General features: G+C 36.6%; 1 protein-coding gene across 1 annotated transcript in view; it reads left to right on the forward strand.

Annotated features, from left to right (window-relative positions):
- SEC63 (SEC63 homolog, protein translocation regulator) overlaps positions 1–15266 on the forward strand; it is a 60053-nt gene extending 44787 nt beyond the window's left edge. The window contains exons 13-21 of the mRNA XM_071741220.1: positions 914–1061; positions 2831–2913; positions 4533–4592; positions 4825–4983; positions 5741–5899; positions 6836–6937; positions 12593–12691; positions 13510–13614; positions 14124–15266. Of these exons, the coding sequence (XP_071597321.1) occupies positions 914–1061; positions 2831–2913; positions 4533–4592; positions 4825–4983; positions 5741–5899; positions 6836–6937; positions 12593–12691; positions 13510–13614; positions 14124–14267 (1059 nt within the window). The 3' untranslated portion in view covers positions 14268–15266. The remainder of the gene's footprint in view (positions 1–913; positions 1062–2830; positions 2914–4532; positions 4593–4824; positions 4984–5740; positions 5900–6835; positions 6938–12592; positions 12692–13509; positions 13615–14123) is intronic.
- Positions 15267–15915: the final 649 nt, after the last annotated feature.

Below are 15915 nucleotides of genomic sequence, written 5' to 3' on the forward strand. Positions count from 1 at the left end.
ATTAATCCCTTTTAAAGATGCTTGTTCATCAAATAGTCTTTTCCTTTGGACAAAATAAAAGAATAATTCTCTTACAGGTGTCATCAAGCACTTGTCTTAATCCACCCATAAACTACAGGGAGCATACAAAAAAAAAACCAACCACATTTTAGATATGTTTTTTGACATGTGCAGAGTAGCTAAGTACAAAAATCAAGAATTTGGCTATCTCATAATCCCACTTGTCCTCTCCCTGAAAGACGGAAGAGAACAATGTATTAGGCTTGTTTGTACAGGATTCCCATGCACTGAGCTCTCAAAAAATAGTTTGCTAGACTGGAGATATGATCATTCTACCTTGGTGCATGATGTTTTTAATAAAATACATACATTTATCATGTGAGGTAGTCAAGTCTTTGGACAAAACTGTGTGTGTTTTATCCTTTTCACTCTGCTCTGAAAGTCTTAAAAGGAGTGGGTTTAGATTTGTTTGCAGTTCATTATGAAAGAAAAAAAAAACAATTTCTACCTAGTTGCTCCTGCTAATATACATGTCAGAGCACTGAAGTACTCTAAATAAAGAACCTGATTAATAAGATTTCTTGGCTCAACTTGATGAAAAATTGGCTGGAATGATAGAAACTGGATAGGTTTCTTATAAAACTAAGGTGTTTACATACTAAGGAACACAATACTGTGTATGTTTTTAGTAGGTAGTACTTATTTAGCAGTGGCATTGAGTAGGTCTGAATGCAAGCACTTTGATTGTCTCTCAAAACATGAATGCTGTTTTTTTAATAAGAACAAATCAGATGGTTTTTATGTGTTAGTAATGTGGGGACACAAGTGAGATATTATCAAGAGTTGTGGACTGTGTGCTTTGCAACCACATGACTCCTCATTTTATTTGTTTCTTTTTTTTTTTTTAATTCAGTATAAAATAAAAAGTATTCAGGATTTGGTGAGCTTAAAAGGTTCTGATCGTCGCAATTTACTGCACTTCCTAGAAGATAAGAAATATGATGAAGTTATGGCTGTCCTTGGCAGTTTTCCATATGTCACTATGGATATAAAACCACAGGGTGAGTGGGAGGTCCTTTTGTTCCATATATGTTGCTCTTCTGACATTTTGATAGTCTGTTGGCAGTAAACTTTTGGAGAATGGTGAAACCCAACTCACTGTTTTTGGTGTGGCTTGGAAATGACACACTTTTTTGAATGGTAGGCTCATATACATGAGATTTATAGTCAGAGGAGATAAAATACATTGAAACATTTCACAGATTCCCAGGCCAGTGGTAGTTTCTCCTCCAGGAGCTTAGCTGATATTTTATCTGTTGATTTAATATTTCATGAGCAATGTGGAATTCTGCTTGAAATACCACTTTTATTAGCTGTCTTAAAAAGTTGTGCTTATTCAAGAATTTATGCTCGCCTTATTCCAGCATGGAGAGTCCTTTGTGAGATTTTGAATTGGAGACTCCAATGACTAAATATTCATGGGTTCCTTTGTGATAATCCTTGTATACTTTTTATATACTTTTTATTCTATCTGGTAGAATTTCTGCATGCTGTGCTTAGCTATCTTTTTGGTATACTGCTATTTCAATGAATGTATAATGCTCTTCCTCTCTGAAGGGCAGGTACAGCAGTTCCTGTTAGGCAGCCTTTCAGTAGAAAATGAAATGGTTCTGCCATCTCCTTTCCTTTGTAAAGGAGTGCAAAGCAGTAAATGTATGATTTTTGAAATGTTGTTCTAAGACTTGTTTTTAATTTATATTGTCACTGAGGTTACAATGATCAAATTAAAAATCTGTTACGTTCTGAGTAGCCTAGTTTGTAATTTCACTTCTGCATAGTCTTCTGTGAGAAGCAAATGTTGGTGAAGGTACCCATTAAGGAAGTGAATGTCTGGTAATCTTGGTGTTTCTAAACGTTGTTTATGTGTGTTTTTTCAAACAAACAGAAGACTTCATCTTATTGTAGCACAGGATTTTACACAGTCCTGTTATTCTGCTTAAAATTCAGTTTTAGAGTACCTTCCCACAACTTGGCAAGCAACCCTTTTTTGTTACACAGCTGTACTCAGGTGTGGAATGGAGGATTCAACAATGCATATGTTTTTCTGGTTAGCTCAGTATTACTGTTATATAAAATATTTGTGTAAAACTAGTGAATAGTAAAAGTGGTTTCTCACAGGAGGCCATAGAGGTGATAAATAAAACCTCTACACTAGGATCTAATTCTTTTCCTCCCCCACCTGGGGCATTCTCCACGTCATAGCTTGGAGGTATAAACTCCTCAGTGGCTTTTCTGTGGGTTTTATGTTTGATGTTTTAGTTAAAGTAATCATTGCTGTTCTTTTATTTTTCTTTGCCTCATACTTAAAAGAAGAATTAAATGCATGATTGTTAATGTGGCATTGAAATTGAGTTGTTAATCATATGAAAGTCAGGAAAATCAAAGTTACTATTCCCGGAACAAATATAACAGTATCCCTTTGGTCATGTGTGGTATTTCATGTTTCTGAAGTTTTATGCTTTAATATATAATGCACAACATTACAGAGTTACAGTTCCCACAGCAGCTGTAACTTTGAATTTTCTAACTTTCATGCAATTAAAATTTCAGACTCAGTGTTGCTGGTTTATAGTTCACTGAATTACCAGCCCTCATCCTGATACTGTGTTTGAGACTGTAAGAGACTTATTAAATAGTATATTGAAGTTTTTTTTTAAAAGTCTGACATTTGTATTGCTTACATTTAGACATAGCAGAAACAATGTTTAATGGAAAAAAAAAAAGGCTTTAAAGAAGTTTAATAGATGTGTTGCTTTTCTTTTTACACCAGTTTTGGATGATGAAGACAGCAACAATATTACAGTAGGTTCTCTTGTCACTGTTCTGGTCACACTAACAAGACAGACCATGGCAGTAAGTATTACAAATATGTGTTCTTTCAAGCCAACTGCAAATATGTGCTAATAAACAGGCATTTCTTCCTTGCAGGATGACACAATCTTTTGTAAATATAACTGTGAAATTAAGATTTGAAACTGAGAACTTGTGCTCTTAATCCTCCCTTATGTTTTTGTTTCTGAATGAGAAAGTTTTCCTGGAATCAAACCAAAGTTCCATCTGACCCATTGCAGTTGTCTAGGGAACAGTAAAAGAGTGGCAAGTGATACTGCTCTGAGGTTTGTAAATAACCTGAAAAGAGACATGCACAAGCTTAGTTCTTTCACTAGAATAAAGTATCCACTCAAGTCTGTAGGACAGTGTTTGATTTCACTGTATGTGGGCTCATAATGTTACGAATCTCTTGGGTGTTTTAGACACTTTTATGAAAGAAACTCAGTCTAGCAGAATATGCATAACTTAATATGAAGAAAGTGCACCAGTGCCATGTGAATAAAGTGGTCTGCTGAATGGATAGTGATGTGGCATGACCTAAATAGTAAGACAGCCTAGTAGTTTGCTTTTTAGCTTAAAAGATAGCAACAACTTAAAAAAAAAAACCTTACAGCACAGAAACTGAATAAACTTTTACCTCACCAGGCCTACAGGGTCAATTTTTTACATCTGTACTATTCATGTAATTGTCTAAATAGAAATTCTGAATTATGCCTCTAAGGCATACAAGCATAGTATTAGAGTTGAGGGTCAGACCAGCCATTGAAGCCAGTTCAGCAGAAAGCAGTCTGTACACCGTTTATGCCATGGAATTTCAGAATGTGTTATTTCAATGATAACTGAGGATGCAGTAGGTAGAAAGTAAAAACACCAGATGAGTATTCTGGATCTTAAAAATTTAAGAAATTAGAAAAATGTGAGCATATTGAACTGTACTTAGAAGTTAACTAAAATCTGACAGAAAAACTGATTTATAATTTTTTTTTGTGTGAAGTCCACTAAGCAATCTGGCATTAAGAAACATGACCTGAAAACTAGAACTAATCTTCTATATACTTTTAAAATTTTTTGTGGTGGAATCTCGTATTTGCTAAGAAAACTCCATATGACTTATGAATTTTTTTTTAATGGCACATAGTATGTTTTGAAGAAATGCATGAAAAAATTCCATTTGCTTAGGGACGTTCTAGTCTGCATAATACTAACATTGTGTTTTGTCTTAACGTTTCATATTTCTGGTTTGATTTGTTGTCTTGTGTCCCTGAGTAGCAGTGCAGCTGTTGAGTTTTTAATGCTCTGGCAGCTGGAGCAGAATTTGCATTTTACTACTGCTTCCTTTTGTGATATGGGATTTCTGTGCTTTATAAAACAAGTAGATTCTTTGGAACAAGATGTCATGTTTTTACTAAATTTCTTTATCATGCTGGTGATAGAAAAATCCTTGACCAAGTATCCAAAGTAGCGTTTCATTTTGGTCTTTTAATCCCTTGTTGTGTTTGTCACTGATAAAAGAATTTGTCATAATGAGTAAAACCTTCAGACCAGATTAAGGTCATTTAGTTTGAGTTCAAATCTGAAATAATAATTTGCTCTTTTTCTACGGAGAGGCATTAATAGTTTTCACATCTTTCTCTAACCAGGAAGTGTTTGAAAAGGAACAGTCTATATGTGCAGCAGAAGAGCAACCAACAGAAGATGGGGTAAGTGAAGAATGAATATTCCTCTAGCTAAAGAGAACTTTATTTCAGATCTTGAGATGCTAATTGTGAGCTTCTCAAGCATTTTTTTTTTTTTTTTTTTAAGAAATGCCTCCTGAAGTGTCTCTTGAGCTGTGCTTTCTAAGTTTAGTTGTCAGCTTAAAATGCTTAATGTACAATGAATGCCTGCAATTTCATGAACAGAATAAATATTTTAAATACTGCTTTCCTACAGCAAGGAGATGCCAGCAAAGTTAAGAGCAAAGGATGGCAGCAAAAGAATAAAGGAACGAAGAAAGCTTCAAAATCAAAGAAGAAGAAGCCATTAAAAAAGAAACCTGTGCCACCTTCATTGCAGCCATCAAAACAACAGAAGCAAAAACAAGCTAATGGGGTAGCTCATAGATTCATTGATAGTTTCAGTATTTTGTTCAATTTATTACTCCTCATCTGGTGGGGGTGTTCAATTTATTACTCCTCATCTGACGGGGTTTTTTTGTATCTGTTACATCTCATTGTATGCTTTTCTGAAGCATATCTCCTGAAATTGTGGTTTTTTTCTTTTACATTTAAAAATGACTGGTAAAATAATCAGAAGACCACCACAGTGATCTTTCCAGTGGCCTGCTTAAAGTTATGCCCACCTGCTTTAGAAGTTTGGTTTCGTAGTCCCTTCTTAGAAGTTCTTGTTAGCCTGCCTTCTGGGAGGTAGATTGTTCTGTACCTTCTACTTTTCCATTGAAGGAAAAAATTGAAGTAATACTTTCTTCTGGTAAATTAAGTAGCTTTAGTATCTTGATGCTCCCACTGCATAGTGTTTTCTCCCCCTCATGGGCTATATTTTAAGTACTTTCTTATATTCTTTCTAATTTTCTTAGAACTTTTTGAAATGCAACCCTAGAATCAATTACTGTTTTCTCCTAATTTGTGTCTCCCCATGCCATCTGGGGAAGGAAAATTGCTTCCCTGTTCCTCTTAGCACATGAGGTAAAATTCTTCACTGTAGACATACTCTGTGGCACAAGAAATGTGTAGATCAAAATAGGGAGCAAGAGCTATGACATTGGGATAGATGCTGTGAATGCTGCATATTAAAATAATGCAAACAATCTCAGAGGTTTTTGTTTTGTTTCTTTTTTCTTTCCTTTTAGGAAGTAGTTGCAAAGGAAGAAGAAGAGGAGGTCTCTGATAAAGGTAGTGAATCTGACGAAGAAGAGACAAACAGAGACTCTCAAAGTGAAAAAGATGATGGAAGTGACAGAGACTCTGACAGAGAACAAGATGAGAAGCAAAACAAAGATGATGAAGCTGTAAGCCTTGCTTTTTCTTGAAGGGTAATGTTGCTGCTGGGTTTGATAGAAAATGCATTTTAATCCTCTAGCATCCCCTCAGGCTAGGCAACAGTAGGATGAAAAGAGTAATACCAGTTCTTCAGAGGTTTTCAGACCTCATTCCAGCATAAAAGCCTTGTCATTGCAAGGCTGTTTCAGAGAGAGGAGGGAAGGGTCTTTGCAGCATAGACAGAAAAAAATGAAACAAACAAAATAGCTTAACTTAAGGGAGAGATTATAATGTTTCTTCCAGCTTCATTTGATTACTAGCTGCTGCAGTTTACATGAAAGAAAGCTCTTTGAACTTTTTTTTTTTACATGCAGTAGCTGTTGCATGCTGCATAATGCATGCTATAGGGATGCAGTAGTTGAAAGCATTTGTATGTGTGCTTATTAAACTCTTGAAACTGTTAAGTAGTAAGTTAATAATTCAGACTTGTAATTGACAATGAAGCATTGTGGTGGTAGATGATTTCTGCATCACAGGTCTTACAGTGGAAGACTTGAGAGTGTCAGCTGGAAGTCCCCTCCGGGGTGAGAATAAGATTCTGATGGGAAAGGAATAATCAGACTTGTTGTCAGGTCTCTACAGCTCAGGCAGTGAGTGTTCATAGGCAGTGCTGTAGAATTGAGTTTTGAAGAATGTGTGCAAGGTTTTTTTCATTTTTTTAAAATATTTACATTAATGATCTCTCTAGTTTTACTATTGCTTAATTTTTTTTTGCTTTTAATCATACTGAATAATGTAGTCTGTACATGCCATTGCTTTTTAAAACATGAAGTGTAGAAGTGTAGCACAAAATTTTGTCATATTTATCATTTCCATGGGCTAAAATTTATTTATCTATTTATTTATTTATTTTTAATGCAAAAGTTGGCCAGGGCACTGTAACTTATTAAGCTTATCTTTGACAGGAGTGGCAAGAATTACAGCAAAGTATACAGAGAAAAGAACGAGCCCTTCTTGAAACAAAGTCGAAGATAACGCATCCCGTTTACAGTCTTTTTTTTCCTGAGGTTGGTAAGAGAAAATGTTACAGTTGTGAAATGAGTTCTGTTATAAATACTGGGCTTTTAAATGTCTAACACTTGAAAAAAAAATACTAATCTTCATTTTAAAAAAGTCTTACTTTTAAAATTCCTTTAAACTCCTTCAGATACTTAAAAAAAAATTGTAAAGTATTATTCTTCCTGTGCAGTTCCCAGAGACTTGCAAACTTATATAGAATTTAAAGGTTCCTTTTTGATAGCTTTTTTCCTGCTGGTCTGCTACATGTAGGTAGATTCAGAATTAAACCTTTCATATAAATGGGCATCTAATTGTAGTCCTTCCCTCTCCTCCCTCCCCCCCCCCCCCCCACCCCCCCTTTTTTTTTTTAATAACCTATGGGACATCACAGCAGTGCCTCTAGTTCAGAGTTAGGGACAGAATGTTAGTTGCTCTTAATCTAGCTCCAAGCACCTGTGAACAGGGAAGGTTCTGATCCCTCCTGCATTCACAGCCATGACAGGAGAGTTTGAGGGCTATTTGGATCAGCAGAGTGTTCAGGCTTGCTGCTTGACTTCAAGTCTCAATGCAGCAGTGTGGTGGCAACACATCTTGCAGCTGTGGAAGAAGGGTAGGGTTGGAAAACCTTTCTGCCACAGTGTAGTCTGTAAATGGTGGAAGCCAGTGGTAGAATTGTCTTCTGTATGAAGCTCAAAAATACAAGATCAGGTGTGGATGGATATCAGAGAAAGGGATATGTATATTCCAATATTGTTGTTCCTGTAAATAGTTATTTATACAAACAGCTAAGCACTGAGTAGGTGTCTGAAACCCCATTACAGCAATGAGACTTTGGAGAAGATGGGATTTTTAAAAGCATGACTTTCATTTTCCAGGTAATAAGTTAGGTCTGTGGGAGGCGACTGAATTGGAGCCAGGAGGAAGGGGTATTTGGGCAGACTTTCTTCCCAGGCCAGTGTTACTGAGGTTTTCTTTTGCTTACCTGCTTTCTGACTAGGGAACTAATCTAGGAGCTCTGTTTTCTCACCCCAAGAACAGGGAGGCAAGATACATGGCTTATGTTTCCTTTGGTGGATTAAAGGAGACACCTGACATGGGGAGGCACAGGAAAACATGAGAAAAAAAGGAAGACACTGTGTATATTTGTTCCCTGTTTTCAGTCCCAAGGCGCTTTATGTTTATACCCTGTACAGCTTGTTCTGTCTGCAAAACACACTGTTGTCCCCATACTCTTCCTGCTGGTTTTACCTAGTTTTGCCATCATGAGAAAGTAAAGTGTGGGAAGAAAAACCTGTTGCTAAGGAGCCAGACTAGATAAGCCAGACTAATTAGTCAAGGAAGTTGTTTTCCTGAAGGCCTTAGCTGAGAGTTGTGTGCCCTTGTGGCAACTACTTTTTTTAATGTCTGGTCTTAGTCCTGGATTTTCCTGGCACTGTTAGGTACCCCTCTGTCTCTCAGTGCAGCTGCCAGCAGCACAGCAGCAAAACAAATAAAGGTGTTCTGGCACTCTGCTCTTATGCCTGCTTTAGATCATGTCAGATATGCAGCAGGGTCTTAATATCTCCTTGCTGTGAAGGCAGCTGGCTTTGGTCATCAGTCTAAGCTCAGACAGTGAGGATGTGCTATGCCCAGTGCCACAGGGGTGCTGACTATTTGTATTTTATTTTTACTGCATTGAGGGCTCATTGGGAGATTTTGCTCATATTTACTCTGTAAAAAGCGGCTTCAGCTGTCTGTAACCAAGCTGCTGATGGGCTTTATGATAAAACCTAAGTACAGTACTATGCTAAAAAAAAACCAAAACAAACTAGGGCTGAACTGAATGCTTGAGCCTGAAAGATATACATGTATTACTTCATGGTACTGCAGTTGTATAGTTTTCCAACCAGTCTTTGATGATCTCCCAAAAGTTGAGTGCAGCTGTACTTCGTGCTGTGACTGCAGTTGGAGCATGCTCTGATAGAGCTGATTTTCAACTTCTGGAGAACAAAATCTATCATACTTTTTGGGTGATTTTATTAATCTATTATTTAGATTATTATGTGTATTGCGGTCATGTCCAGTTCAGAGATGCAGAGTTAAGAATCAAATGCTATAGCTGTGTGAATCTCTGTTATTTCCAGAATCTACATGTGTGAGTGTAGCCAAGCTTAATACACTTTTTTTCAGGAGGAAGCCTTAACACTGTTTATTCTAAGTTTTTGAGCACTTGATTACTCTGCCAAAGATGCATCTTTAATCTGTGCAGGTTCCTAAATAATTATCTTCTGCTTCTGTATCTGTAAATCCAGAAACAGCACAGATTGTAGTTCTGACATTTTTAGGTAGAAACTGGCCCTGGTGTTCCAATTTCATGAACATACTGGTTCCCTGGCATGCCAAGCCTTGCACCCATCTGTTAGAGGGCATTTTGCCTGCTCGCCTGTTAGCTTGCCAGATTCTCACAGGCATAAACTTTAAATTCCACCCAATAAGAGAGAGGAAAATGACACCCTTGTACAGTTGTCCTCTACATAAAAAAGCAGTGGTACTATGGGGGTCAGCAGCTTTACTTCCAAAGAGTTTACTCTGTAGATTCCTTTGAGCATTAGATGAATGTGTTGTTTGTTCTAGTATTTCTTTTGCCCCCTGGCTGTTACTTTTCCCAGTTCTTGTGAAAATCCAGTTGACAATTTTGGTCTTTGTTTAAAAAAAAAATAAATAAAATTCCTTGCCATTGAGAGCACTGGAAACGTACACAATATATATCGAGTCAGCACAGTATTTTGGTAACATCAAAAATAATGTATTGATATAAATGCAGATCACTTTTCCATGGCCAGATTGACAGTAGGGCTAAAAGGATGAGTAGCCATTTTTGTAATGGACCTACCTTCTGTAATTCTTGTTCATCTGTACTGCTTAAACTGTTTATCCTTCTGTTCCTAGAGGCCCCTTGGCTAGGAAATAAACACCTTGACTGCGTAAGATTTTTCTGTGCTACAGCTGTCAGGCAGATTGACAGTATATTTATTGTTGAATCTTCCAGATAAAATAACTTATGCCTTCAGTTTTTCAGAGAGAAAATTACATAGAGTAGTTTTAAAAAGAACTTCATATAATTCTGCAAATTCTGGTCTTAAATAGTGTATGAGCAGCTTTTTTTTGTTCTCTCTGCCAGTTGTAAACACATGAAGGAATGCTGTTGCTTTACTGTCATGCAGTTGCTTTTACCTTTATACACTTGTAAAATGATCATTAACATACTGAGTCAATTTTACACTCTTCTGCTCTGGGAGTCAACAGTCAACAGCCCAGGGTGTTTTGGTTACTGGTGTGTCTTGCCATTGTAAATCTGTGGTTTGCTAGCTGAATAGTTGAGTGAGGTGGTGATAATTGCTATTAGCATAACCATTAGTCACTTCAAAACAAAAAAGGAGTTAATTTAGCTCTTGCAGTTTTTCAGCCTGCATTATTTAAATTTTGGATCACCAAATGTTGGGTTATGAAGTGCTTCACAAAACAAAACCCACAAAAAAAAAATCCCACGCCAGAACTGCTGGCTCCTTGACTCTTTCAGTAGAGATGATAATTCCTCAAATTCTACATATTAGCAAAATTTACTTCCCACCTGTGAAATTTGGATGGGGCTCAGTGGTGGTGTATTTCTGTGTATCTCTGCATTTCCAGAATTTATGGATTTTTGTAGCTGAGCCTAATATACTTGCTCTCAGAAGGTAGCCTTAGCAGTTTTTCATCAAAGTTCCTTTCATTCAGTCCTTCTAAAGGTGTGAGATTAAAAATGGAACAAAATAAAACCACTTTCATGCATCACTGAAGCAACCACCTGATTGTTGTTGGTGTAAATATGTAAAGATTTGCCTCCTGGTTTGGAGCTTGACTTGTAGCTTGTCATAAAATGCATTCTTTCAGGCTCCAGTCCATTAGAAATATTATCAATTACCAGGCCATCAGGGGTGGGTAAAAATTGCTTTGGAACAGAGTTCAGCAATTTTACATTTAGATTGTCTAAAAGGTGTGGGTTGTTTTTTTCCCTAAGGTAAGATTATGCTGTTAGGATTATTACCTATCTACTGAAATACTTCATAAATATGAAGTAATCTCCCACTCCTCAGTAAAGATTTAAGAAGGTGAAGGAACAGGAACTTGATTTTGCATTACTAAACTGACTTCTTTGCAATAGAAAGGTTTCAGCTTCTAATAAAACAAAGTGGATTTTTCTTAAGATGTGTGCCCGAGGGTTGACCACAAATGAATAATGGTTAAATGAAGAGCAGCTGATGTTGTAGAGATCCTATGAGGAGAGGCTGAGGGAGCTGGGGGTGTTCAGCCTGGAGAAGAGGAGGCTCAGGGGAGACCTCATCACTCTCTACAACTCCCTGAAAGGAGGGGGTAGCCAGGGGGGGTTGGTCTCTTTTCCCAGGCAACTCTCAGCAAGACAAGAGGGCACGGTCTCAAGTTGTGCCAGGGGAGGTTTAGGTTGGACATTAGAAAGAATTTCTTTACAGAGAGGGTGATCAAGCATTGGAATGGGCTGCCCCGGGAAGTGGTGGATTCTCCATCCCTGGAGCTATTTAAAAAGAGCCTGGATGTGGCACTCAGTGCCATGGTCTGGGAACTGCAGCGGGAGTGGATCAAGGGTTGGACTTGATGATCTCTGAGGTCCCTTCCAACCCAGCCAATTCTATGATTCTATGATTTTAGAATGGTTGTGTCTGTGCTGCTGCACTGCACCACAGTATCTTACTCCAGTGGAGGGATAAACCATTATTTTTGTGCAGTGCTGTGGTCTTTCATGGAGAACTACTCTCATTTAATTTCATTTAGTTCAGAAACTGTGCTTGCAGCAGCAAGACCTTTGAGATCTGCAGGTACCAGGCAACAATTACACAGAATCACAGAATTATCTGGGTTGGAAAGGACCTCTGAGATCATCAAGTCCAACCCTTGATCCACTCCCCCCGTGGTTCCCAGCCCATGGCACTGAGTGCCACATCCAGGCTCTTTTTAAAAACAATTAAAAACAATTTTAAAAATTTTAAAAACAATTGTTGGGTATCCTCTACAAATACGCCAGTGCTGCCTGTGGTTCCTGCTTCCTTGAAGCAAAATCTCAGTATGTCAAAATTCCAGCTTTCAGGAGATTCCCAATTTTTGGAGGGGGAGATAAGAAGTGGAGGAAAATGTACTTCCCTGAAAAAGATTGTTTACTGGGAAGAGTACTTAATCTGTCTTCTGGCATTCCTTGCTTTATGTCCTGACCTCTTTATCCAGGCTGTATTTCTGTTGAAGAACTTTGGTAGTATTGTGTTGCATGAAGTTGCTTCTTAAAGCTCAGTGGACATGATTTTTCAGAATGTTTTCTTGTCTCAAACGGTAGCTTAGGCTGAAAGTATAGAATTATGCCTTTGGAGACCATCAATTACTTGTGATAAACTGTCTGCTTTCCATGTGCAGTATATACTTAGTTTATTCATATGCATCCAAGAATTAAAAAAACAAACAAAAAACCAAAACCACAACCAATAAAACAAAAAATCCAAGCACAAACCTTGTATGGATTGTAAGGACCAGTGAATCCTAATTACCTGTTACTACATAGAGGGGCATAATTTTATATTACTTCAATAATCCTGTTTTGTTTTGTTTTTCTTTTATGAAAGGAAAAACAAGAATGGTGGTGGCTGTATATTGCAGACCGGAAGGAGCAGATGCTAATATGTATGCCATATCATGTTTGTACATTAAAAGACAAAGAAGAGGTAAAGTACTCAATTTTCTTTTGGGCTATTGCAAAACTCTTGTAGTATCTGATGGTATGCACATACTTTGAGATTTTAATTTTTTCATACTTATCTCTCAAGATGGAAAACAAATTTTTACTCTCTTGATAAAAGTCAAAGAGCCTTTTAACTGTGAAAATTAATAATGGAGAAAGGAAAGATAATTGAAGATGACTTTCAAGTTTCTTTGCAGAATATGATATTTTTCTTCCCCTTGATAACAAAAGCTGATGAAAACCAGTATTCATACACAATGATAATTCTGAAAGTTATTCATATGTGTGAGAAATACTAAATGTTCTTTTTCTGTAAAGCTTAGACTGTGACAAATTAATTGGCTTTGGCTCATATGAACCTTTCTGAGACTGTAACCTTTGTCTGTTATTGCTTTTCTGAAAAATGGAGATTTGAGCTATTTTGTTCTTCCAAACTAAATTTTATATTTAATTTCAAGTAACAGTAGAGTTAAACTAGAATTCAGCAGACTAAATATTTTAACCTGTTTGGGTTTTTGAGATTTAGGAGATGAGGGAGTGAAATTGTGTGCTTAATGTACAATTTCGTGGTCTAATTCAGAATAAAAAATGTGACGTGGTGTTTATTTATCTTTAGTGGGAAGGTATTGTGCCCACTTACTGCAGGTATTTTACTTTGCAGATACTTTCAAAGAAGTGTCACTTGTAAGAAAAAAAAACATGGCAAATTATTCTGTATCAGTATTTATGACTCTGCTCAGGTACTTGTTCTAGTGTGTCACTAGAAAGGAGTAAGAATTTGGTTTGGATTTGGTTTTGCAGGTAGAGCTGAAGTTCCCAGCACCAGGCAAGCCTGGAAACTATCAGTACACAGTTTATTTAAGATCGGATTCATATATGGGATTGGACCAGATAAAACCATTGAAGGTGATGTATAATTATATTACATATTTGTATTATACTGAAAGCTACTTCATGTGGCTATTAAAACCCCCAAAATTCTGTTATCTCTAAGAATTCAAGCTGTCTTCACTTTAAAACAGCAGCAAGGAGTGACTGTTTCTGCCTGATGCCAATAGTGGCAATTTTATGATGGAATAAATGGGACTAAAGGTTTGTGATGCATTCTGGTGCATGCATTATTTTAATACACATTTTCTCATATTTATTCAGTTTCTGCAGTATGGTTTTCCCTGGCTGTATACCTTGAAGTCTGCCATGATATTTCCCTGCCCTTAGGCCCAGATACATCCAGTATCATACCTGCTTTCTGGAAGCAATTGTTGGTTTGGTTTTGGTTTTGGGTTTTTTTTTTTTTCTTGGTTTTTTTCTGTCAATGTTGTGTGATGTGTTGTTTATTTTGGGCATTCTTAAATTGGCATGCATTGTTCTTAAGGTTTTCTTTTCCTCCTTTTATTTTTTTTATCCAATTACAGCTGGAAGTTCATGAAGCAAAACCAGTGCCAGAAAATCATCCACAGTGGGATACAGCAATAGAAGGTGATGAGGACCAGGAGGACAGCGAGGGCTTTGAAGACAGTTTTGAGGAGGAAGAGGAGGAGGAGGAAGATGTTGATTAAACAATACTGTTGATTGACTACAGTATCTGCACATACTGCAAAGTCTTGGTCTGACTGTAGAACTGTACAATAACCAAGAAACACAGTACAGAAGCTTTGAGAAGGCTGAATTTAAATTTTCTTTACCAGTTAAGAGTGCATTATGTAACTTCTCAGTGGAGGTGAAACAAATCTGTTGCCATTGATACACCTTGGAATATGCTTATGGCTCATTATGGCCTTCAAGTGCAGGATGGTGCATTTGTTTCAAGTGAAAATAAAAGATTTTTTTATTATAAATGTCTGAAAGTGTGGGCTATGTATTGTCTGATCATTTTAGGGTCCGATTTAAATAAAGGGTACTATTAGCTAGGAGCAAACTCTAAATCAATTTTTCTGCATTAGGAATTTCTTTTAGAAAACGTTTTGGTATATTTGACATTACAAGTCTATGTTGATTGAAACATCTGCTCAACTTTCAAACTTGATTGATTCTGTGGTATTCATTGAATATTTTGCTGTGATACTGCTCACGTCATTCATAGCTTTAAAAATCTGTTTTACTTAACTTGATCATTATAAATTGGCATCATACCCATTGCCACATTCCATATATTCTGGAGGGCTGCTTTTTTTAGGACTGTTGCCTTTTTATGCCCAAGATGATGATGATAATGGAAATCATAAACTTTCTTGAATCTGCCATAGGATACTTATTGATGGCTTAAAACATTTTTAAGCCTTTATTTCATCAGATCAGCAAAAGATCTGAGTCTTTTGATAAACAAAATGTCTGAAAGCAATTTTGGGACCATGCGGTATGTAAGTTGGTGGCTTTTGTATAATACCTTTATGAAAGGTACATGCTGAAAGCCGAAGGATATTCTTAACTCTGAATCTACCTGACACTGTTGGAAACATTTTAAGGGAAAAGTACAACATGCAAAGAGGGCATGTTTTGTATCAATTTTGAATTCCCATCAATAAACTGGACAATTTGATGGCTGTTTGCATTTGTAATAGTGTGCATCTCTGATTTTTTTTTTCTCCCTAGTCTCCTGCAGGGCTGCGAACAAGACAGTGGTTCTATCCCAACCCCTGTTTAAAAACCCACACATAAGTCTAATTAGAGAATAAATAAAGGGAGGAGAGAAACTGGGGCTGTTAGTGTATTGCATGACTTGACAAAAGCTACAAATAGATTTTTCTTCCTCTCAATAAACTAAATGAAAGTAAATAATTAAAGTTGTATTTAATTAAAGTTGTATTTCTGTATTTCAGAAATACATGAGTGTTATCCAAGTAGGAACAGATGTACTTCTGTTCCTATGTACTGAACTATGAAAATAAAATACTGTATAATGGGACAAATTATCGTGCAAGGAAAATTTCTATCCTCTGAAAATTGCCCAAAGCCAGAATAGTTGCACACTAATTTGTGACCTTGTTGATTAGAAAGGGTTGTCACTTTAAATGCAAATTTACATTGTTATATTCTTTGTAATTGCAATAGTTGCAAATAAAACTTGAAAATGTTCTAAGTGAGATTATGGTATCTTTCAAAGTATTTCTAAAGTGCATATTGTGCAGAATAAGTTCTTGTAAAGCATAAACAATGTGTCTGTCAGGTGTTCAAGAATGAATAAGTTTAAATTAAATTACTTGTACA

This window comes from Heliangelus exortis, chromosome 3, assembly GCF_036169615.1.
Source record: "Heliangelus exortis chromosome 3, bHelExo1.hap1, whole genome shotgun sequence".
NCBI classification, from domain to species: domain Eukaryota; kingdom Metazoa; phylum Chordata; class Aves; order Apodiformes; family Trochilidae; genus Heliangelus; species Heliangelus exortis.